Genomic DNA, 26,030 nt, shown 5'->3' on the forward strand with positions numbered 1-26,030 from the left:
CCTTGCTCTGCCTTTCTCCGCTAGATTGCAGAGCCGGTTATTACTATTTAAGATAAATAGATGAAGCTCCTTAAGTCTCTCAGTATCCAGCATTTTCTGTGGCTTCCAATTATTTATGTGGCTCTTTCCTGCACCTTCTCCATTTTTTTCAACATCTTTTTATAAATGTGAATCCCCGGTCTGGACAGTCAGTTTTCACCAATGCCATGTGCCGAGGTAAAATCCTTCCACTGCTCCAACTCACCACTCCCCTGTTTATACATCCAAGGATCGCATCAGCCCTTTTGGCCACAGCCTGAAACTGGCAGCTCCACAGTAACTCTTAAATCCTTTTCCGTGTCTTTTTGTTCCATAATATAGTGCCCTAACCTGAGTGTCAGGCCCGCATTCCCTGTTCCAAGAAGCTAACTTTGCATGAGACCGTATTAGAACGTTTTGTTTGCATGGGCACAGCTCACCAAATGTTCCTGACCAATTTCTATGCCTTCCTTAAGCTCCTCATTGTAACCACTCTGCCAATCTTTGGGTCATCCACAATTTTATCTGCAGTGATTTTCTATTTGCTTCCAGATCATTGATTAAAATATTGAAAAGCATCAGGCCTAGAACTGATCCCTGCAGAACCCCCACTAGAAATACCTTCATTCACTGACAGTGGCCAATTGACAACAGCTTTCTGAGCTCTGTCAGTTAGCCAGTTTTTAGTCCATTTAACGTGTGCTCCACTGGTTTTGTAGAGTGTTCATTATTTTCCCCTATACAATCAAATGCCTCAGAAAAAAATCAATGTCTATTGCATCTGTATGGTTCCCTTGATCAGCCAAACGTGTACTCTCATTAAGGGATGAAATCAGATTTATTTCACAAGACGGTTTTCCATACATCATGTTGTTGACGATGCTAATTATATTCCAACTTTTTTTAAACTAATCGAATATCAGCTTTTCCATTATTTCCTGACCGAGTCAAATCTTTTTTCTCAACATTACCTTTATTTTTTATAATTTACGTTTAACAGAGAACTATCCTGCATTTTTCTTTCTTTCTTTCTTTCTTTCTTTCTTTCTTTCTTTCTTTCTTTCTTTCTTTCTTTCTTTCTTTCTTTCTTTCTTTTCACTGCCTCTGCTGCCTGATTGCGGACCTCTGGCCCACAATGAGATGTGTGATTGATTGGTCAGTTTTTAACTCTGGTGTTCGACGGTTGATGCTAATGGACTGGAAAGTATTTCATCTCCTAATATGAGCTTCTTTCCAAATGCAGAACAAAACTATTTCTTGAATACATCAACCTTTTCTCCAACAGAATCATCCTAAACATTTTTTAGGATTTCTTTCATTCATCATATACTTAATAACCTCCTTTTTCTGATACTTATCTCCACCAACCATAATATTTCCATGATATTTTTAACGTCCCTCATTAATTTTCATAACTTCAAATTTGTATTATTTCCCATCTATTTTCCCTTTTCCCCTTTTGTTATATATTACTTCCCCTGCACAATTTCTGCTTTCTATCTAATAAACTCTTCTTAAACAACTCCCAATTTTCATTCACATTTTCCTGTCTAAATTTTTCCTCCCAATCAATTCTGCTGATAATTTGTCTCAGCGTTTTGGATTTAGCCGTTTTGAAGTACAAAGTGTCTGCAGATATTACCATTAGGGAACTTGCTCTCTTTGTCCATTTCAGTGTAAAAATTTCAGTTCTATATTGTCCTCTCCTCTATCATATCTCCCTTCTTTGGCTCTTCTCCAAACTAAATAGTACTCAACCTTTCACACTGTCCACATAGAATAGGCTACCCCATTCCGATAGCGTGTCCCAGAAACCCCTTCTATATCAGCTGTATCCTTTATGGACACTGGGTGACGAAAACTGAGAGCATCTCAAGAGCAGGTTATTCTCCATCCCATCCCTAATGTATACCAAGATTGTCTTTGTTTTGGCCACTGTTGCAAATCAGGAGGTGTTTCCATGGAACTGCTCTAAATGACACTGTGATCTTTTCCCTGAGGTCTATTCTAGTTGGGATGTGCCTCCCGCCACATGTCTTGGCAAAGGTTTGCTTTTTGACTACACTCAGATTTTGAGTCACCGGGTGAATGCGGAATTCCCTACAGCATGCACTTTCTAGCCTGGCTTTCATTGCATTAAGGAACAATAATGGATAACCAGGAGCCATACTCATTTTTTCATGCTGGTGCCTATTAATATTTCCCACGTCAGAACACATTATTGATACAAGGAGCAAAATAAAATATGGAATTGGCATTAGTGGGGTCATTTGTTCATAATTAATATCTCTGAATAATAACAATGTCATTTTTCAGTGTGTGAAGAGTGACCAATCTGCTTCACCCATGAGAACAGCCTCCAGTAGAGCACGTAGTGTCTCATATTAATATTGTCTCTCCATCCAGGCATTTGTACTGTGACCATCACCCTAGACTGTGGGCACATACAGGAATTCAGTGAAACGTACGGTACATGCAGGAGACACAGTTCTGCCTCAGAGTTGGACACCTTCTCCATACTCCATGTCAGATTCCAACAAAACCGACTTCACCAACCCCTCCACCTTCATCCTGCTGGGCATTCCTGGCCTGGAGGCAGCTCATTTCTGGATCTCCATCCCCTTCTGTGCCATGTACGTCATAGCCATCTTGGGGAACTTCACCATCCTGTTCATCGTGAAGAGGGAGCCGAGCCTCCACAGGCCCATGTACTATTTCCTCTGCATGCTGGCCATCAATGACCTGGTCGTGTCTACATCCATTCTGCCCAAAATGCTGGCAATCTTCTGGTTCAATTCTAGGGAGATCAGTTTCAGTGCCTGCCTCACCCAGCTGTATGTCTTTCACTGCTTTTCAGTGACAGAGTCTGGGATCTTCGTGGCTATGGCCCTAGATCGTTACGTGGCCATCTGTGATCCCCTGAGACATGCATCCACACTAACAAATGCCAGGGTGGCAAAGATTGGTCTGACCATAGTACTGCGCGGCGGCATACTCGTATTGCCCTATCCCTTCCTGTTGAGGCAGTGGCCATATTGCAAAACCAACATCATCCCCCAGCCGTACTGCGCCCACATGGCCATGGTGAAGCTGGCCTGTTCCGACACCCGTGTCAGTAGTTACTATGGCCTCTTTGTACTATTGTGTGTTAAGTGTCTGGATGTGATTTTTATTGTTGTGTCCTATACCCAGATCCTCAGGGCCATCTTCAGCCTCTCCACAAAGGATGCCCGTCTCAAGACTTTTGGGACTTGCACCTCACACCTCTGTGCCATCTTAGTCTTTTACATCCCAGGTCTGTTCTTGTCTCTTGCTTACCGGTTTCACCAGAATGTGCCCCTGCATTTCCATGTTCTCATTGCCAACGTGTACTACTTGATGCCCCCCATGCTAAACCCCATCATCTATGGGGTGAGGACCAAACAGATCCGGGGAAGGCTTCTCTGGCTCTTTACTCATAAATGTACCTAAAGTTTTCTCCTGATCCGCTGACTCTCTGACCGAGTCCGTGAAGTGCTGGCTATTGACATGGTGCTTGGCTCTCTTCCCTGAATCACTTACTAGGCAGTCAGGGATACACTAAATCCTTTCCTGACTTTACTGTGCATTGTCAGCTGGGGAATCGGTCTGGGTAGAACTCATTAACTCATAGAGTTTTCCACCTTTCTAATTTCTGGTAACTGGATCCCTGAGGCGCCTGCGCCCTCTCTTACTATTCCCTCAAGGCTACCTCTTCTCTGAGGCAGGGACAGGATGTGCTAGAGCCTGGCAAGGAGCTTGCAGTGAGTGCAGTGAGGACTCAGCTGTGGGGCCCACAGGCCACTCAGGCGCAGAGAGGGAAGCCAGGAAACCACAGAGAAATAGCTGAGGCTTGGGAGCAGAGTTGTGAGGCAGGCAGGTGAGGCTGTGCATCATACAGCTTGTGAGCCCTAAAGCTCAACTACAAATTCCTGAGGGAAGAGACCTTTGTCTGCCTTATTTCTTTAGTTTTCAGCTCCCCAGTGTTCCTCCCTTCTAGGGGCCTGTAGGAGGCAGGGTGCCTACAATGGGGATGGGCTGGGATTTCTTTGACCTGAGCCATGCCTCAAGGCCAGGGTAAGGGATCAGATTTGAAGCTAGGAGGATAACAGCTGAGAGAGGTGTAAGGATATACCTCTGTGTTAGCTGGGTAGTTGGGATATTGGGCAGAGGAATGGTTTTGGTAGCTTTGGTAGCTCACAAGGAGGAAGATAAACAGGACACCAGTGGCTCTCACACTTTTTTACTGGTGACCCCTTTCACATAGCAAACCTCTGAGTGTGACCCCCTTTATAAATTAAACACACTTTTTAATATATTTAACCCCATTATAAATGCTGGAGGCAAAGCGGGGTTTGGGGTGTAGGCAGACAGCTCGAGACCCCCCCATGTAATAACCTCATGACCCCCCGAGGGGTCCCAACCCCCAGTTTGAGAACCCCTGCAGTACACCTTCCATTAGCTGGATATTTACACACATACACGGCACTGTAGCCTTTTATTTAAAGTCAATTTTGTAATGTGGTGTAAGTTCATCATGGCTTCAGCTCTGGCAGCTACAGTTTCAAGCTTAACAGAGTGAAAGTTTCTTCTGTTATTTGTATCAAATGTAGAGTCTCTAGGAACACACAAAGACCAAAGGTAGTGACCAGGTATACATTTCCCAGTCCAAAGTTTAATCATTTTATTAAAAGTTACAATTAAAGTTATGGTTACCAAGCATATAGAAATACTATACAGACCTATGCACAAGTTTCAAATATAGTTATACTCCCATCCTTGACAATAGTGTCAGGGTCTGATGGGTCTCTCATGGCTTGATCATCACTAGAGGGATGGTTCCTGTTGGAATCTCCGAGAGGGAGCTTAGTTTTCCCATTGTGGGCATCCCCCTTGTATATTGTGATTCTGTCTACAGCTCCATTCTGCACGTGTCCATAAAAGTGGCCACCCTATTTTCTCTTATTGATCTATGTCCCCAAGAAAATTAAGGGACCCCAATTTTCTACAGACTGGGTAAGTTATCTTTATTCTCATAAGCATTGATGCACAACCTGTATCCCATGATTAAGACACATGCCTGAGACAGATGCACCTCTATGGTATTTTTATGATCTAATATTAATCTTCTAGGTCACATGAGCATATCACACGTCCTTACATACTTTGATGACACACAGGGGCAGCCACTGACCATATTCTTGCTGAGATGTGATTCTTCTATATACCATTGAGAGAGCTAAGTGTCCTTGAAGGGCCATCAACACATAGCTCTTTGGCCTTAATGTAAAATCTACCAGAGGGCTTTTATGCAAGACTTAAACATGTGTAAAGGATTCCAAGACCATGGGCAATATTCATAACTTCAATCAAATTTGTTCTCACCTAAAAGGCATGAATTGTAGTCCGCATTTTAACTCTTTTTTTGACGGAATCCCCTAGGCGCATTGCCATTATTATGCCCAAGACTGGTGTCAAGCTAACCGGCATTTAATACCCAAATCATCCCTTTTTCAAAATGGCATAACATTAGTGCTCTATCAGTCCTCTGGGATATCCCTAGTGTTCCAATATTTATTAAAAATTAAAATCAGTGAGGCAGAGATCTCCTCAGACAACTCTTTTAGGACTCTTTGGCTGCAAAATATCTGGGGCTGCTGATTTAAAGATATCATTCCCTAGTAGGTGCTGTTTACCATCCTCCATAGTTGCCAGTGGACTGGAAAGAGGTTCACGTGATCTGAGTGCATCATCCTGCTTCTTTCCAGATAAAATACAGAAAGGTTTATTGAACATATTTGCCCTTTCTGCATCCTTATTAACAGTTACCGTTGCGTCTGACGAAGTGGGTATTCACCCACGAGAGCTTATGCTCCAATACGTCTGTTAGTCTTTAAGGTGCCACAGGACTCTTTGTCACTAGTTACCATTGTGGCACTTTGCACCACATAGTCACCATAGTAATATGATTATGGTGTCATTATGATATAATTATGTGGCTTCTTGTGCAAAGTATATCCTGTGAGGGATCCTTTTAAAGTCTTGATTTGTTGACCTTTAATATTACGTTGGATTGTATGTGTTATCTGTTGGGGTATGTAAGGGTTAAGTAAATACCTGAGTAACCATTACCATGGTAACAGGTAAGTATGGCGCAGGCGAAGTGTTAGGATATAGATATTCAGGCCTGTCTGTTAAGGCCTATACTTTAAGAATTCAGGTGTATTCCTATCACGTAGCTAGTTATAGAGGTAGAAAAGAAAGAATCAAAATCACTGTCTGCCGGTGTAAGGGCCTTTTCTCCCTGTGACAGTCTGAGGCCTGGTTCTTAGGCTAAGGCCTATCGCTAAGCAGCAGAGGCAGCCATTCGCTGGGAAGCGAATTGTCACACCCTCACATCCCAACTAGTCACATGGAAATAAGGTGCTATTGGGCTGTTAGGAACACAATCCTGTCCTGATAGTCCTGTCACCTCCAGAGAAAGGGAAGAGCCTAGAAGATGTAAAAGGAAACTTAGTCTGATAGCATCCTGCCTGGCAAGAACTCACTTATCTATAGCTGGGATGTGAAATCCTCATTTCTGTATTGTTCTATCACTGTAGTCTCCACTTCCCTGTTGTTTGTCTGTATAATCTCTGTCTGGTTGTGTGATTGTTTCTGTCTGATGTATAATTAATTTTGTTGGGTGTAAACCAATTAAGGTGGTGGGATATAATTGGTTAAATAACCATGTTACAATGTGTTAGGATTGGTTAGTTAAATTTCAGTAAAATGATTGGTTAAGGTATAGCTAAGCAGAACTCAAGTTTTACTATATAGTCTGCAGTCAATCAGGAAGTAAGGGGGGAATGGGAACAAGGAATGGGGGAATTGGAATCATGTTTCACTAAGGGGGGGAATGGGAACAGGGACTGGGAACAGGGACACAGGCAAGGCTCTGTGGTGTCAGAGCTGGGAAGGGGGACTGTCAGGGCTGTATCCCCACTTTGAACTTTAGGGTACAAATGTAGGGGCCTGCATGAAAACTTCTAAGCTTAACTACCAGCTTAACTCTGGTCCCGCTGCCACCATTCCCAATGGATTCCCTCCCTGGGAAGCCTTGAGAAACCTTTCACCAATTCCCTGGTGAATACAGATCCAAACCCTTTGGATCTTAAAACAAGGAGAAATTAACCATTCCCCTCCTTCCTCCCACCAACTCCTGGTGAATACAGTTCCAAACCCTTGGATCTAAAACAAGGAAAAATTAATTAGGTTCTTAAAAAGAAGGCTTTTAATTAAAGAAAAAGGTAAAAATCTTCTCTGTAAAATCAGTATGGAAATTAACCTTACAGGGTATTTAAACTTAAAGAGCTCAGAGGACTCCCCTCTAGTCTTAGGTTCAAAGTACAGCAAACAAAGATAAACACTCTAGTCAAAGGTACATTTACAAGTTGAGAAAACAAAGTAAAACTAAGACGCCTTGCCTGGCTTTTTACTTACAAGTTTGAAATAGGAGAGACTTGTTTAGAAAGATGGGGAGAACCTGGATTGTTGTCTGGTCCCTCTCAGTCCCGAGAGCGAACGCACTCCCAAACAAAAAACACAAAACAAAAGCCTTCCCCACCCCCAAGATTTGAAAGTATCTTGTCCCCTTATTGGTCCTTTAGGTCAGATGCCAGCCAGGTTACCTGAGCTTCTTAACCCTTTACAGGGAAAAGGATTTTGGAGTCTCTGGCCAGGAGGGATTTTATAGTACTGTACACAGGACAGCTGTTACCCTTCCCTTTATAGTTATGACAGGGACACTGAGGAAGGAAACTGGAATCATGCTTGCTGGAAGATCACCCCAATAAACATCGAATTGTTTGCACCTTTGGACTTCAGGTCTTGTTGCTCTCTGTTCATGCGAGAAGGACCAGGGAAGCCAGAGGGTGAAGGAATAAGCCCCCTAACAGTGAGCACTATCCCTTGCTTGATAGATAAAATTTGCTACCCGTCCACCCCCTTTTTGCTTGTTAAGGATAGATAAGTGTTGCCGCTGCATAAGAAATGTAGTTGTCTAAGGAATACCTGTTGTGTGAAGTAGTGTTATCCCTCCTCTCCCTTCTTTTTCCCAGCTGCATAAATGTGTTCAGGGTCATGGCTCCTTCCCCCCTGTAAATTGCTGATTAAGGGAAGTTGTGGTTACAATTGTTGTAAAGAAACATGTGTTTAAGGTAAAAGCACCTGCACAATATGCTTAATGCTGTAAACAGTAAACAGGGGCGGGTATAATTGTATTCATGATATGGCTATTACTAAATAAGAGTTTTGGGGGTGTTGTAGCCAATGTGTGTATTTACATATTAACTTAAATGAAAGAGTGTAATGTTATTAACCTTGTGCTGTATTCCACTGGAATTTTTTGAAGTAACAGATCCATGGGCAACCATGGAGACAAATGTTTTACTGCCTTTTGAACAGTTTCAAGGTAAAGACAGTACAGGCTAAGGTAGCTGTGTGGGGGAAAATGTACACTACCGTAAATATTTAAATGTAAGAGCAAGTGATTTAAAGACGTAAGGGAAAGGTTACAAGTGACTTTTGCAGAAATTAATACTACAGAGTTTGGGGGGAGTTCGGAGGGAAATAAACATTCAAACGTTGTGAAAATGGTAAAGAGTAACAGTTATGAAGATGACAAAGAGTAACAGCTGTGGTGTTAGAAGAAGGAAGTTTTGATTTAATACTAAAACCAAGTTATGTAAATGTAATTATTTGTGTAACTCGGACAGTTACACTGGTACTTACTCAACAGTGGGGTTGAGGGGAACAAGTACTGCAATAAAGGAGTCCGCTTATTCAATCTGCCTCTGGGTCCTCCTGCTCCTTCTTTCCGTCTCTAACATGATCATTGATTGCGAATTTATAAAGTTTTACGATGTATGTGTTACTGAAAGATGTTGTGAAGTTGAAAACAACCACAGCTAGCCTTTTGGGCACAACAATGAAGAGGCTACACAGTGATAGTGGCCCATCAACAAAGACAATGGACTCAATGTTTCAGCCAGAATCTGAGTTATGGCTGCTATGACTCAGTACGGCATGTAAGGTCATGTGACCAGACCACATGACACTGAACTCCATTTTGGTATCTGTATTTTTCCACAACCTGGGCTGGGAACTTAGCTTAGAAGAAAGGGTTCCCACCATGTGAAAGACTATAAAAGATGGGGAGTGCCATCATCACTTGTCTTCACTCCCCACACAAGAGAACACCTGGAAATACAGGAGGAACAAAGATTAAATTGGGAGAAGTGCTGGACCCGGCTAAAGAGATTTCTAGGCTGTTAATGGAAGCTTGGTGATCTGCTTCTCTCATCAATGAGGGTGAGATATTGCTAATTCAAATCCTATTTATCTAGTATATGAGGCTTAGTTAGTTGTTTTGGTTATTTGCTAAGTAATATGCTTTGATCTGTTTGCTATCACTTATAATCATTTAAAATAAATCTTTCTGTCATTAATAAACTTGTTTTATGTTTTATCCTAACCTGACTTTTGAGTGAAGTGTCTGGGAAAATCTCAGCTTGGTAAACAAAGGCTGTTGCATATCTTCCCCACATCGAGTGTGGGGGGGGGTAGCAAAGTATAATAATGAACTTGCACAGTACCTATCTCTGTACAGTGGAAGATAGTATAATTCTGGGTTTCTACTGCAGCAGGGGTGCAAGGCTGGGGAGCTGGGAAATTGGCTGTTGCTCCACTGTAAATCGATGAGTGGCTTAGGTAAAGCATTCAGGTAACTCACTTGGGTGTGTGGTGCCACCTGCTGTTTTGTTGGGTGATAACAGTCCCTGGAGAGGCTGGCTGTGTATCATCAGCAGAGCAGCATGAGAAAGGACAACCCAGTTGGAGTGTTAGGGGGCACAGCAGTTCCAATATCTCCCAGACTTAACCCTAGGTGACAACCAGTCACAACCATTCCCATCTAATAAAGGTCTATACCATGTACAGGATTTCCTTTCTTTCTAATCTTCTTATTTTCCGTAACCTGACAGTCATGGTTTTGTCTCTGGTGTCTTTTGCTGCTCTCATCCATTTTCGATACTTCATAACTTCTCATTTCTATCAATTGTTATCCTCTTTCCCTGCTTTAGAGGCACCAATGGACCATCTAAGGACAGCAATATGCAGGTAACACTGAGCTCTTCCAATCCTCCAAGGGTTACTTTGACACTGCAGCAGGAGGCAACACCACGGCAGGAACGGGGGGTGGGGGTGGACTGCCTGTCAGTGACACAACTGTCCAGGCTGTTAGCTGTGACCCCTTCACAGCTGAACAAGGCATAGATCCCACCCTAGAGAGCATAGGGGGTTGTGTCCTGGGGAGGAAGAGATGGAAACTGCAGGAAAGTAATAGTGGGAGAAGAGGAATGTCTCCTCGCTTTGAGAGGAAACTGTTTGTAATGGACCTCCCAGAGGGGAGCAGTCACACAACTGACCTCTCAGGGATGGTGAGAGGGGTGACAGAGAATACCCTAATCCAGGTCCTGATTTTTCAGGACTTTGTTCCTGATGGGTTTTTAAAATGAACTCTCTCTCTTTAAGACATGATTTGGATCCAACTGAAGAAATGTTTGTCTGTGAAAATAGTAATGACCCACGTGACAGAGGGGAGGAGGTAATTACCTGGGCTGGTAGGCAGAGTATTGCAGAGAGCTCAGCAGAAACCATATTCCAGTTTTCACCCCAGGAAAGTCTGTCACGGATCCCCAATGAGCAGGCCCCGATAGACTGTGAATTCATTTCCCTATTCTCAAGCATTCAGTTACTGACAGAGAGTCTGTGGTTAAGGCAGGCAAATCATGACTCTGGGGTCAGTTTGTCATTCTCTGTGTGACCTTCACCAAGTCACATCACCCTTTGCCTCAGTTTACCTACCTGTGTAATGAGGATATGATCATAGTCACTTTCCTTTGATAGGTGTTTTAAAGACCCTTCAATGAAAGGTTCTGCACTGTATGATGCTAGTTTCTGATGAGAATGACTGATTTCTGAACTCTTAGTGACTGGACCATGTGCCTGCAGAAAATGATCATTTCTGCCCTCAGTCATCTTTCTCCAGATCTGTCTGTTTACTATCTACCCAGGCATCTTGGGCATTTACAGAGTATAGAGATGTAGGCATTATTCCTAATCAAGTATAATTTTAAAATATAAACAAATACACAGAGGAGCCAATTCCTCTCTCACTCACCACAAACTCTGAATGTTCTCATCTCCCTTTGGGAAGGTCCCTTAAATTACGGTTTACTCCTAAAGGTGGATAAAGAGCACACAAGCACAGAAATGGAAATAGAAACATTGGCTAGAGTGTCTCCATTTTCCAGCCTGTTTACATCCAGATGCCACTTCTCCTCTAGAGGCTCAGTGAAACCCAGTGGGACTGCAAAGAGCTCTATTATAAACAGTTCATACCACACTGTTGGCTCTCGGCGTGGGATACTGCTGCAGATGGTGGTATGAGAGAGGTGTGGGACACGGCTACCTGAGAGCAATTTCCAGGGAAGACACTTTCTTCTCAGGATTCACAGGTACCCATCCGTTACTGAGGAGTTCACCTACTCAACAAATCTAGAGCAACATGGGTGTGATGGGATAGAGAGTAAGTCTATTGTCCTTTTCGTACTGCACAACCATTAAATATCCCAGAGCCCTTGCCACAGTGGATGTGTTTCCTCCAGTACGATGGGTCAAAATGTGATTATTTTTTGTGCACCCCCACTTGCCCTGGCTGATTGCCCCCAGCCCGGAGGTGGCTGCATTTCGGTGGCACAGGGGATCCTTCAGGATGAAAGCTGTTAGTAGATGTACTATACAAGGCCAAATTCTTAGGCTGTGGCACATACTTTGCTCAGGCCCTGCTAAGGCAAAACTCCCTTTGGAGTAAGAACTGAGTAAAGACCTCAGGAGCCAGGTACGTGTTAATGCACAGAGACTGTCACTTCCTCCTCTGGCATTTCAGGGCTCTGGCCATTAACATCAGAACATAAGAATGGCCATGCCGGCAAGTTAAAGAAGTGTGGTCTCTTCCAACCCTGATATTCTATGATACTGGGTTAGACCACAGGTCCATCTAGCTCAGAATCTGTCTTCAGACAGTGGCTAGTGCCAGGTTCCCCAGAGGGGATGAACAGAACAAGTGATCCATCAAGTGATGCTTCCTTTTATTTGTTTTAAACCTGCTGCCTATTCATTTCATTTTGTGACCCCTAGTTCTTGTGTAATGAGACATAGTAAACAACCCTTCCTTATCTACTTTCTGTACACCAGTCATGATTTTATAGATCTCTATCATATCTCCCCTTAGTCTTCTCTTTTTCAAGCTGAGAAGTTCCAGTTTTACTAATCTCTCCTCATACGGAAGCCATTCCATACCCTAATAATTTTGTTGCCCTTTTCAGAGCCCTTTCCAATTCCAATATAACTTGAGATGGGGCATCAACATGCGCACACAGTATTCAAGGTTTGGGCGTACCATGGATTTATATAGAGGCAATGTCATATTTTCTGTCCTATTCTCTATTCCTTTCTTAATTATTTCCAGCATTCTGTTCACTTTTTTGTCTGCTGTTCCGATGTTTCCGGAGAACTATCCACAATGACTCCAAGACCTCTTTCCTAAGTGCTAATAGCTAATTTAGACTCCATCATTTTATATGGATAGTTGGGATTCTGCTTTCCAATTTGCATTATGTTGCATTTATCAACATTTAATCTCATCTGCCATTTGGTTGTCAAGTAACCCAGTTTTGAGTGACTGGCTCCCAGCCCCTCCTACGGACCCCACTTCCAACCCAGCAGAACCCAGGTGTCCAGGCTCTCTGTCCATTCCACAGACCCCATTCCCCTCCTAGAAGAATCCAGGCATCCTTGCTCCCAGCCCCTCCCTGCTCCAAGCCCCCAGAACCTACTCCTTTCCCAGCAGAACCCAGGTGCCATGTCTACAAGACCGTCCCATGGACCCCAGTCTCCTTCAAGCTGAAACCAGGTGTCCTGGCTCCCAGCCCCTCCCATGGACCCTACCCCCCTCCCAGCAGAACCCAGGCATCCTGGCATGTCTCACAGGTGCAGGGGAAGCTGCTACCTGACTTTAATCTACTGGAAAGAATGGAGGTATTAGGGCTCCTCACTGTAACAGTTCTAAGAATTTTTCAACATGGACAAAACATCTTCTCTCCTAGCTTCATTCGACTAGACAGTTGAAATGTTAAGAGTCAAACTTTCAGAAACAATTCACCCAGAAGCAGACACCCAGTGGGTGAATTTTTTTTTTAAACTCATTTGTCAAATTTATAAGCAACTGAAAAGGAGGTCTCCTAATTGAAGGTGTCAGACAGCCTCAACTAAAGGTGATGCCACCAGCAGCACCTACGCTGGCCAATCCATTTTTGAATCGTATTCAGCTCTTGGCTCCAATTATGTCTTATGCAAGGAGTTCCACAGTCCAAATAGGTATAATATAAAAACAATTCTTTTATCAGTATTACATGTAATAATTGGATTTGTAATTGGATTTTCCCTTGGTTGTGGGTTGTGAGATGCAGTCAATATAAATACCTGATCTACCGTCTTTCGTTTATTGATAGATTCATGGGGTTTAAGGTGAGAAGGGACAATTAGATCATCCTCCTATAATACAGGCCATTAAATTTCACCCCGTTGTCCCTGTATTGAACTCCATCATTTGTGTTTGACTAAGACCTGGTCCACAGTAGGATTTTACATTGTAGAAACATACAGCCAGAGGGTGAGAAGGAAATGCAATGGTTAGCAAGTCTGACCCTGTGCTAATATGCAGAGAGTGTTGAGTCTAAACCATCCCAGACAGATGACTATCCACCCTCCTCTGCAACATTTCTATTAAAGGAGGTTCCATAACCTCCAGAGTCGTCTGTTTCATTGTCCTTCTGTTCTTTCAATTAGGAAGATTTTCCTGAGATATGAAACCATTGCCTCTTCTCCTGCACTTTGCAGCAAGAGACAACAGCTTTCCTCAATCTTTCTTATGGCAACTTTTGAAGTATTTAAAGACCAGTATTGTATCCTCCACAATCTCCTCTTTTCCAAACTAAGCACTCCCGGTTACTTCAGCTTGTTCATATGGCTTGCATTCCATCCCTTGGAACATCTTTCTCAATAGCCTCTGAACCATTTACAGATTCTCTACATCCTTTCTATACAGCAGTATCCAAAATGGGATACAGTTCTCAAACTGAGGCATAAGCAGAGCTGAATAGAGCAGTACAATCACTTATTGAGACCTGCATGCTATGCCTCCGCTAATACAACCTAGCATTGCATTTGCCTTTTCGAAAAGAGAAAGGAAAATCCAACCCCCTGAGAGATGTAGCTATAGCAACCTAACCCCCATGTGGACAGCATGAGGTCGATGGACAAATTCTTCCATTAACCTTGCTATCACATCTCAGGGATGTGGATTACCTATGCTGATGGGAGAACCCCTGCCGTCGGTGTAAGTAGTGTCTACAACTGAAGTGTTATGGCAGCACCACTGTAGCAATTCAAGTGTAGACAAGCCCTCAAGCAGATCTCCCAGAAAAGCATCCAGTCTGGATCTGCAGACATGGGGAGGTGGAGAATCCACCACTTCCCTTCGCGGTTTGTTCCAATGGCTAATCACCTTCAGTGCTAACCTTTGGCCCTAATTTCTGGCTGGAATTTGTCTGACTTCAGCTTTTAGCCATTGGGTCTTGCTCTGCCTTTCTCCGCTAGATTACAGAGCCAATTATTACTATTTAAGAAAAATAGATGAAGCTCCTTAAGTCTCTCACTCTCCAGCATTTTCTGCACCTTCAAATCATTTATGTGGCTCTTTCCTACACCTTTTCCAATTTTTCAACATCCTTTTATACATATGAACCCCGGTCTGGACAGTCAGTTTTCACCAATGCCATGTGCCGAGGTAAAATCCTTCCGCTGCTCCAACTCACCAACCCCCTGTTTATGTATCTGTGATAAATGAAGGGGAGGGGGAAGATTCCTTTTATGGACACCCAGCCAGCTATAAAGTCCCTCTTGGTGGCTGTTCTCTGATTGCTTTACCTATTACAGATTCATAACTTCATATTTGTATTATTTCCTTTCTATTTTCCCTTTTCCCATTTTATAATATATTACTACCCCACCCAGTTTCTGCCTTCTATCTAATAAATTCTTCTTAAACAACTCCCAATTTTCATTCACATTTTTCTGTCTAAATTTTTCCTCCCAATCAATTCTGCTGATAATTTGCCTCAGTTTTCTGGAATTAGCCCTTTTGAAGCACAAAGTGTCTACAGATATTACCAGTAGGGAACTTTCTCTCTTTGTCCATTTCAGTGTAAAAATTTCAATTTTTTTATTATCCTCTCCTCTATCATATATCCCTTCTTTCACTCTCCTCTAAACTAACCAGTTCTTGATTTCTCATTCTGTACACAAAGGACAGGCTACCCCATTCTGATAGCATGTCTCAGAAATCCCTTTTATATCAGCTGTATCCTTTATGGACACTGGGTGACGAAAACTGAGAGCATGTTCAGAGCACGTTATTCTCCATCCCATTCCTAATGTATCCCAAGATTGTCTTTGTTTTGGCCACTGTTGCAAATCATCAGGGGTGGCTCAAGGCACCAGCGCAGCAAATGCGTGTCTGGGGCGGCAAGCCACGGGGGGCGGCCTGCCGGTTGCTGTGAGGGAAGCGGGCAGGTGGCTTTCGGCAGCGCACTTGTGGGAGGTCCGCCGGTCCCACGGCTTCGGCGGCAATTAGACGGCGGGTACGCCAATGGCGCGGCACTGCCAGAGCTCCTGCAGGCATGCCGCCAAATCCATGGGACCGGGTACCTCCCGCAGGCGCTCCGCCGAAAGCCGCCTGCCTGCCATGCTTGGGGCGGCAAATCAGGAGGTGTTTCCAGAGAACTGCGCTAAATGACACTGTGATCTTTTTCCTGAGGTCTATTCTAGTTGGGATGTGCCTCCCGCCACATGTCTTGGCAAAGGTTTGCTTTTTGACTACACTCAGATTTTGAGTCACCGGGTGAATGCGGAATGCCCTACAGCATGCACTTTCTAGCCTGGCTTTCATTGCATTAAGGAACAATAATGGATAACCAGGAGACATACTCATTTTTTCCTGCGGGTGCCTATTAATGTTTCCCACATCAGAACACATTATTGATACAAGGCGCAAAATAAAATATGGAATTGGCATTAGTGGGGTCATTTGTTCATAATTAATATCTGTGAATAATAACAATGTAATTTTTCAGTGTGTGAAAAGCGACCAATCTGCTTCACCCAGGAGAACAGCCTCCAGTAGTGCATATAGTGTCTTATATTAATATTGTCTCTCCATCCAGGCATTTGTACTGTGACCATCTCCCTTGACTCTGGGCACATACAGGAATTCAGTGAAACGTACGGTACATGCAGGAGACACAGTTCAGCCTCAGAATTCGACACATTCTACTCTGCTCCATTTCAGACTCCAACACAACCGACGTCACCAACCCCTCCACCTTCATCCTGATGGGCATTCCTGGCCTGGAGGCAGCCCATGCCTGGATCTCCATCCCCTTCTGTACCATGTACATCATAGCCATCTTGGGGAACTTCACCATCCTGTTCATCGTGAAGATGGAGCCAAGCCTTCATGGGCCCATGTACTATTTCCTCTGCATGCTGGCCATCACCGACCTGGTTGTGTCTACATCCATCCTGCCCAAAATGCTGAGCATCTTCTGGTTCAATTCCAGGGAGATCGATTTCAGTGCCTGCCTCACCCAGATGTACTTCATTCACTGCTTCTTAGTGATAGAGTCTGGTATCTTAGTGGCCATGGCTTTGGATCGCTACGTGGCTATCTGTGATCCCCTGAGACATGCAACCACACTGACAAACCCTGTGGTGGCTAAGATCGCCCTGGCCGTACTGCTGCGTGGCAGCATGCTCGTATTGCCCTATCCCTTCCTGTTGAAGCAGTGGCCATATTGCAGAACAAACATCATCCCTCAGCCATACTGCACCCACATAGCTGTAGTGAAGCTGGCCTGTGCCGACATCCGTGTCAGTAGTTACTACGGACTCTTTGTGCAGTTCTGGGTGATGGGTCTGGATGTGATTTTTATTGTCATATCCTATACCCAGATCCTCAGGGCCATCTTCTGCCTCCCCACAAAGGACGCCCGGCTCAAGACTTTTGGGACTTGCATCTCCCACCTCTGTGCCATCTTAGTCTTTTACATCCCAGGTCTGTTCTTGTCTCTCACTTTCCGGTTTCACCAGAATGTGCCCCTGCATTTCCATGTTCTCATTGCCAACGTGTACCTCTTGATGCCTCCCATGCTAAACCCCATCATCTACAGGGTGAGGACCAAACAGATCCGGGACAGGCTGCTCCGCCTCTTTACTCATAAAGGGGCCTAATTTTTTCTCCTGGTGTTATGACTCTCTGAGCAAGTCCTTGAAGAGCTATCTGATGACATGGTGCTGGGCCTCTTCCCTGAAACACTGACTAGACAGTCAGAGAAACGCTAAACCCTTTCCTGACCTTACTGTGCATTGTCAGCTGGGGAATCAGTCTGGGTACATCTCATTAGCTCATAGGGTTTTTCACCTTTCTTATATCTGGTAAGTGGATGACTAAGGCTCCTGCTCCCTCTCTTGGCATTCCCTCAAGTCTCTGCCCCCTGCCTCCCCTTTTCCCCCAAGTCCCTTACCCCTGACCCACTGATTCCCTCAAGGTCCTGCTCACTTCTCTGATTCCCTTCCACCTACACTTTCTGGATCAGCTCTGCATCCATCCCTCACAACTGGGCTCCCACTGCTCTGGGGCTAGGACGGGATCTGCTACAGCCTGGCAAGGAGCTTGCAGTGAGTGCAGTAAGGACCCAGCTCTAGGGCCCACACGCCACTCACGAGCATAGAGGGAAGCCCGGAAGCTACACAGAAATAGCTGAGGCTTGGGAGCAGAGTTGTGAGGCAGGCAGGTAAGGCTGTGCATCATGCAGCTGTTGAGTCCTAAAACTCAACTACAAATTCCTGAGGGCAGAGACCTTTGTCTGGCTTCTTTCCTTAGTTTCAGCTCCCCAGTGTTTCTCACTGTTGGGGCCCTGTACCGGGCAGGATGCCTTCCATCGGTTTGGGCTGGGAGCTCTTTGCTATACAAACTTTAGTGCACAGATGAGTCTGTAAAACCTATTGCTCTAAATAACCAAACCAGTGCATACTGCCTGATTCCATACCAAGTGGTTAAGATGGTTTGGACAATAGCCCATTTCTCTCTGGACAGTCAATGAACTTATAATATAAAGAAACTTAACTGGACTAAGGCTGTACCGGAACCCACATGGATAACATGTCAACAACGCCAAACACAGGCCATAAAAGCCCAAGCCCTCCATGGAATGAATGCATTCCAACTAGCAACGAAACCGCCTGCAGATTGTACCTGGACTGATGTAGCCTGTGCCCTTCAAACAGGCCTAATAAACACTTCCTCGCTTCTCAGTCAGATTACCTATGCTGTAGGGGTATTATTTGTATTAATTGTATTATTAGTTGTATTCATGGGATGTTTAAAGTTATGTGCTGCCCTAGCCTCTCCCCGTAAGCCATACTTGTAAATTCTGCAGCCTACCCATTCCAATGACCTGCCTTTCCTATCTCCCTGTAGTATGACTGGTGGACCGACGTATCGAGCTAACTGGAGCCAGAGCCTCCAGGCCGAGTGCCCCGCCAGCCAGTGTGCGGGAAAGAGGTGTGCCTGGGCCCTTCTTTGAAGAGAGTGGGGGAGTGTTGGGGTATGTAATGGTTAAGTAAAGACCTGGGTAACTGTTACCATGGTAATAGGGGAGTATGGCACAGGTGAGCAATATCCCTGGCTTGATGCATAAAGTTTGTTACCCACCCTTCCCCTTTTTACTTGTTCAGGATAGAGAAGTGTCCCAGCTACATAAATGTGTTCAGGGTCATGGCTCCTTCCCCCCCCCCCCCCGCCGTAAATTGCTGATTAAAAGAAATTGTAGTTACAATTGTTGTAAAGAAACATGTGTTTAAGGTAAAAGCACCTGCACAACATGTTTAATGCTGTAAACAGTAAAGAGGGGAGGGTATAATTATATTTCTGATAGGCTATTACTATTCATTATACGGGCGTTCATATTACGAAACAAGGGTTTGGAGTGTTGTAGCAAATGTGTGTATTTACATATTAACTTAGATAAAAGAGTGTGATGTGATTAATCTGATGCTCACTCGACAATTGGGTGGAGGGGAACAAGTACTGCAATAAAGGAGTCCGTTGACTCAATCCGCCTCTGGGTCATCCTGCTCCTTCTTTCCATCTCTAACATGATCATTGTGTGTGAAGTTATACAATGTTGCAATATATGTGTTACTGAAAGATGTTGTGAAGTGTCTGGGAAAATCTCAGCTTGGTAAACAAAGGCTGTTGCATATCTTCCCCACATCGAGGTCGAGGGGGGGATGAGCAAACTATATTAATGAACTTGTACAGTTCTGATTTTTGTGCCATACAAGGTTGTATAATTCTGGTTTCAGAGTAGCAGCCATGTTAGTCTGTATCCGTAAAAAGAACAGGAGAACTTGTTAGTCTCTAAGGTGCCACAAGTTCTCCTATAATTCTGGGTTTCTACTGCAGCAGGGGTGCAAGACTAGGGGAGCTGTGAAATTGGCTGGTGCTCCAATGTAAATCGAAGCATTCCAGTAACTCGCTATTAACACTCCCTGGAGAGGCTGGCTGTGTATCATCAGCCGAGCAGCATGAGAAAGGCCAACCCAGCTGGAGTGTTAGGGGGCACAGCGGTTCCAATGTCTCCCAGACTTAACCCCGGGTGACAACCAGTCACAACCATTCCCATTTAGTAAAGGCCTATATGAAGCTCAGAATTTCCTTTCTTTCTAATATACTTAAAACTCTTCTTATTTTCCTTAACCTGATAGCCATGGATTTGTCTCTGGTGTCTTTTGCTGCCTGTAGACATGCGCTTCGTTGCTCATAGTACAAATTAGCTGGAGACCACTCCTTGAAACACCAGTGCCCTTTTATTTCCCTGTCTTTTCCCACCACCACCTATATACAGCTCTATACAGTTCAGTATCAGGTAGGTAGCCCCTTGGGGAACAGCTTGCGCTTCCAGCTAGCTAGGAGCAACAGGCCCTCACTCCTCACTTTCCTGTTCCTCCCCTCCTACTTCCTTCCAACTCGCTTTATAGGCCTTCCCCCACCAAGCTCACAGGTGTCTCTCTTTTAGGACTTTAATCAGCCCCAGCCTGTCAGCTCCAATCACTTCCCCTTACTGGGAGCTAAGCTAGCAGGCTGTGAGCTAACAGGGGCTGAGTCAGTGCCTTTTGGCCAGCACCCTGTTACCCTGCCCTTACCCATTTTCGATACTTCTATCCTCTTCCTCCTGTCAATGGATGGAGAGCAGACACCCATACTCAGCCTTCTGGATCTCTTTGCATTATTTGAGCCTGTTGTCAATGAGATACAGCTGTCTCACTTAGGAGGCAGCAGCAGTCCAGAGGGATGTTCTAAATTGGTCTGATTCCTTCTTGGCAGGATGTACCAAGTAGCAGTTTCCAGAGCAGTAGCCGTGTTAGTCTGTATCAGCAAAAACAATGAGGAGTCCATGTGGCACCTTAGAGACTAACACATTTATTTGGATATAAATTTTCGTGGGCTAAAACCCACTTCATCAGATGCCTGGAGTGGAAAATACAGGAGCAGGAAGAAATACATGAAAAGATGTGAATTGCCTTACCAAGTGTGAGATTAATCTAACAAGACAATTCAATTGACAGCAGGGTGCCAAGGGAGGAAAAATTACTTTTGAAGTGGTAATGAGAGTGGCCTATTTCAGACAGCTGAAAAGAAGGTGAGAGTAACAGAAGGGGGAAATTAGTGTTGGGGAAATTAGGTTTAGCTTATATAATGACCCAATCATGATAGGAAACTGCACCTCCAGCACCAGACCCCGCCCTGGTGGAGACCCACAGGGTCAATTCTCTCTCTAGGACTTTTCTACATCTCCATGCAGCCTGTGATAAATGGGGGGGAAGCTTCCTTTTATGGACACCCAGCGAGCTATAAAGTCCCTCTTGGTGGCTGTTCTCTGCTTGCTTTGCCTGAAAAGGGTTAACAATGTTTCCCAGGTAAAGGAAGAGGAGTGGGTACCTGACCAAAAGAGCCAATGGGAGGGCTAGAACTTTTTAAAATGGGGGAAAAAAACTTCCCTTTCTTTGTGTGTGTCTCTCTCTGGAAAAGAGGGGAACAGAGGGCAGCAGGAATGCTGTGTAAGGCTTGAACCAGGTACAAAAATTCATCGTTCATACCTAGAAGAGGGAATGTTTAGTTAGACATGATCAGTTTTATTTCTGTTTATTTTTTAAGGCTTGTGGATCTCCTCTGTGCTAAACCCAGATGCTTTTGTTTGCTTGTCACCTTTAAGCTGAACTCTCAAGAAAGCTATTTTGAGTGCTTAATTTTTGTAATTGTTTCTTTTAAGATCTAGCAAAAAAGCCTATGTTCAAGATGGATTTTTTTTCCTTTTTGTTTTTAATAAAATTTACCATTTTTAAGAACAGGATTGGAGTTTTGGTGTCCTAAAAGTTTTGTGCATGTTGTTTGATTAGCTGTTAGCCACCACTTATTTCCGTTGCTTTCTTTCTCAGCTCTTTCCTGGGGGGGGAGGGATGAAAGGGCTTGAGGGTACCCCACAGGGAGGAATTCCCAAGTGCTCCTTCTTGGGTTCGAAGAGATTTTTAGCATTTGGGTATTGGCGGTGCTTACCAAGTCAAGGTCAGAGAGAAGCTGTAAACTTGGAAGCTTAACACAAGCCTGGAGTGGAAAGTATTAATTTTTAAATCCTTGTGGGCCCCTACTTCCTGCACTCGAAACGTCAGAGTGGGGATTCAGCCTTAACATGGTGGCAGAGTGGTGGGATAGTTTTGAACTAGAAACACAGACCTCAGGATTTTAAAAGGACACATTTTTCCTTTTGGCCACTTAAAAGCTAGGGAGGTTTTTTTTCTCTCTCTTTCTTTTCTGCCTGAGGGGGAACAGGCCTGCAAAGGGATCAGCTGCAATGCCAGGGAGTCCAACAAGCCATTTATTTATTTGTCTTTTCTATATTCATGGCAACAAAATAGGTAGGCTGAAGTAGGGCAGTCCTGTGCATGAGGTTGAGGTCAGGCACCGAAACCAGTCTTCCCAAAGTGGCGTGTCACGGTGAAGACAGCCCCAGATGAAGCCCAGAAAACCAGCTCCATGGTGGAAATACAGGGAGGGGATGGGGGACCATGGACTTCCCAGGAGGGAAGAGTCAGCCCTCCCCCACCCGAGATCCAGTGCCAGGATGGAGGGATGCCTTTAACTCAGGCCGAGTTCTAACTGAGGTTTCTACCCAGACATGAAGCGCTTGGAATCAGAGGACAAGCGCTTGGAAGCGGAGGCGAAGTGTGCAGAGGCAGAGGAGAGAAAAGAGGTGGAGCACATGGAGGCGGAAATGCAGGAGGGAAAAGGACTCAGGATTTAACAGAGCCTGTTCGCTGGATATGACAGACTTCCCCAAGGTGCAACCTGAAACAGGGCTTCTGCTGACCCCTCTGGCATACCAACCTGGTCTCTCTCTCACAGTGTGAGGCTGTGACAAACTGCAATCCTCTCCAGGTCATGCACTGACACAATCACACACAGCTGCAGTTACATGAATGTTTTCACTAGGCATGCATTAACCAACAATAGAAACGATCCTGCCACTTCCCCGCAGCTCTCCCGCTGAGAACCCCAGAGCTGTACCATCTTGCCCTGATCAGAAGCCTGACCTGTGTGGAGAGGAGAATGCACCAGCCCCTGTTCCTGAGCAGATTTCCCTTTTACATTTCTAACACCACACTGTTTTAGGTAAATAAATAGAAAGCAGATGTATTAAGTACAGAAGGATAGCTTTTAAGTGACTGTAAGTATTATTAGCTACACAAAGATGGATTGTAAGTGACTATAAGTAATAGGTAACAAACTTTAAGCTGTATGCTAAGAAATAAACAAAATTGCAATGTAAGTTCTATAAACCAGACTGGAATTGAATCAAGCCATGCCTGACCTTGATGGCAAAAGCAGTTCACCAATCATCCATACAACCCCTTCAGCCTGGGCCCACATCCACAGTTCAGTCCTTGTTCCTAAGTATTCGCAGGAGTTGTGTTGTGGAGGGAGTGAGGCTAAATGATTATATCACTTCCACCTTTTGTACTTCTCCAATGGGGAGGGAACTTCATTTTTCCAACCAAAAGTCCCCAGCACAGTTACTGGAAAAGTAAAGGCACAAGATGGAAACCACTGTCCCATGAGCTGGTCACATGCCCTTGCATGCTTTCATAACTTTAGGTACAGAAATGACACACACACACAAATAGGGAATCATATTCAGCAAATCATAACTTGTCCATTGATACCTTACATGGCATAGAGTGTATACATTACACAATAATCATAGCACCATGGTAAATATGGGGGTGCCAGGGTGTTGCTTTGGGGTACAGGATGTCACACCTCCCCCCTTAGTTCACTGAAGGAGTGTTAGTCACTGACTGATGCAGAAACAGTGTGTTCAAGGCTCTATTTAGTTTTTGACCATACAACTCCCAAGTGTTGCAAATAATGTAGTGCTATCCACAGGTGTTCTGGCAAAGTTCTGTGTACCTTTCAATACTTTGTAGATCGGCCTAGTGATCTGAGAATCAATTTTTTGTTATAAAATTTACCATTAGCAACTAACTTTGCATTATGAGATTTAACAATAACAAAAAATCTTTTGTCGCTGGTGGGCATTTCCAAGTATTTTTATTGTACCACGCCTTGTGTTTGGACAGTTTGGTTTGTTCAATACCCATTGTGTCTTTCACCTTCTTCCTGAACCTTAACATGTGTTTAACTACTGGTTTTCCTTTCCCCAAAGTGTCGCCTTCAGTAGGGATCTTCTTAGTCTAAGATCGTCGTTGGGGTCTTGGTATGCCAGGGTCTGGTGAGATAAAGATGTAAGGGGACTTTCCTGGTTAGCTAGCCCCTGTCGAGCTGCTTCTCAACCACAGGGTATGACAATGCAAAAAATTCACCGCGTCTTCACCTTGGGCTTTCCCTGTGGTCCCCACTCCCAACACTGGGAGGTTCCCCACTCCCCTTTCTTAGGGAGTTGTGATTGGTACTCTCTGGGCTAAGAGGTGTGTCTTCTGCAAGCAGCTCTTTCATAGCTGTTTTCTGTTTCATACCAATCCAAGGTAACTCCTCCCCTCTGCGAGGTGGGTCATTAGCATTTTCACCGACAACCACTTCTTCAGCAGGGTCTATATCCTGTATTAAAGAGACAGAGATAGTTTTCACAAGGATTTTGGGATGGGTTGGGTCACAGAAACCCCCTTGGGACTGCCACCCTGTGTGCTGAGACTACCTCTGAGCCCGTTTTCCCTGGCAGCTTGGGACTTCAGTACCCTGTCTTGTTGAGCCAGACACGCTAGCTTGTTGCAAACACAGACCCCGGTCTGAACCACATCCCCCAAAAGCTGCAGGCTTAACTGAAAACAGCTTAAGAAGTGCTCCTGTCTCCAGCACCCAGATACCCAGTTCCCAAAGGGATCCAACCCCCAAATAAATCTGCTTTAAACTGTATAAAGCTTATACAGGATAAACTCATAAATTGTCCACCCTCTATAACACTGATAGAGAGATATGCACAGCTGTTTGCTCCCACAGGTATTAATACTTGCTCTGGGTTAATGAATAAGCAAAAAGTGATTTTATTAAATATAAAAAAGTAGGATGTAAGTGGTTCCAAGTAATAACAGACAGATTGTTCCATTTTCTGTCAGGCATCTCTTTGAGGTGGAGAGGCTCTCTTTTGAGCCAGCTGAAGACAAAATGGAGGGGTTTCCAGTGTCTTATATAGTCTTTCCATTGTGGGTGGAAACCCCTTTGTTCTGCTGTGTAAAATCCCCACAACAAGATGGAGTTTGCAGTCACCTGGGCAAGTCACATGTCTATGAATGATTCAGCTTTTTGCAGGCCAACTCCATTGTATACATATTAGTTTCAACATTCCCAGGAAAGCTCAGATGTAGATTGGCATCTCCCAAAGTCCATTGTTAATTAAATGTTTCATAATTGGGCACTTACTGAGAATAGTCCTTTCTCAAGAATCTGACCAAATGTTTCACTGAGGCTACTTAGAATCAAACAAGTAAATAGCCAATATTCATAAATTCAAATACAAACATTATACACACATACAGACAACATAATCAGCAAACTACAACCTTCCCATAGACACCCCACTTGACTTCCTGTGTACAAGACCTGGTGCAACCATAGGAGCCTGGTTGCAACAATGATGTATGTGGTCACAATTTATGTCAATAACGTCACACCCTCCTCCTGAACTTACTGCCAGAATCTTGGACACTGTCCAGGATGGAGGCATTATATGTAAAATCCCTGTTTGTTTCCAGTCACTCACCCTCCCAGTACCTTTAAACCCTATGATGTCATTCATAAGTCTCCTAGCAAAGTTCTGGGTTCCTGGTATCTGGGTGCCTGAAAACATGTTCAGGTGCAGTATTGCTAACAGCTGAAGACAAAATTGAGGGGTTTCCAGGGTCTTATATAGTCTTTCCATTATGGGTGGAAATCCCTTTGTTCTCCTGAGTAAAATTCCCTGAACAAGATGGAGTTTGCAGTCACCTGGGCAAGTCACATGTCTATGAATGATTCAGCTTTTTGCAGGCTGTAGCCATTGTTTACATATTAGTTTGAACATTCCTAGAAAGCTCAGATGTAGATTGGCATCTCCCAAAGTCTGTTATCAGTTAAGTGTTTCTCAATTGGGCATAAGAACATAAGAACGGCCGCACTGGGTCAGACCAAAAGTTCATCTAGCCCAGTATCCTGTCTACCA

At 44.2% G+C, this 26,030-nt stretch overlaps 1 protein-coding gene and 1 pseudogene across 1 annotated transcript; both read left to right on the plus strand.

Moving 5' to 3' along the window:
* Positions 1 to 2,491: 2,491 nt before the first annotated feature.
* Positions 2,492 to 3,489, plus strand: LOC101945246 (olfactory receptor 52M1-like; annotated as a pseudogene).
* A 12,999-nt stretch (positions 3,490 to 16,488) lies between these two features.
* On the plus strand, positions 16,489 to 17,487 carry LOC103306679 (olfactory receptor 52R1-like). Its single transcript, XM_008175003.3, has one exon. It carries the CDS (start codon positions 16,489 to 16,491, stop codon positions 17,485 to 17,487), a length of 999 nt encoding a protein of 332 aa, XP_008173225.3.
* The last annotated feature ends 8,543 nt before the right edge of the window (positions 17,488 to 26,030 follow it).

Source organism: Chrysemys picta, chromosome 1, assembly GCF_011386835.1.
Source record: "Chrysemys picta bellii isolate R12L10 chromosome 1, ASM1138683v2, whole genome shotgun sequence".
Taxonomy (NCBI): domain Eukaryota; kingdom Metazoa; phylum Chordata; order Testudines; family Emydidae; genus Chrysemys; species Chrysemys picta.

Coding starts and splice junctions, on each gene's coding strand:
- LOC103306679 (XM_008175003.3), top strand. CDS start 16,489: ATGCAGGAGACACAGTTCAGCCTCAGAATTCGACACATTCTACTCTGC.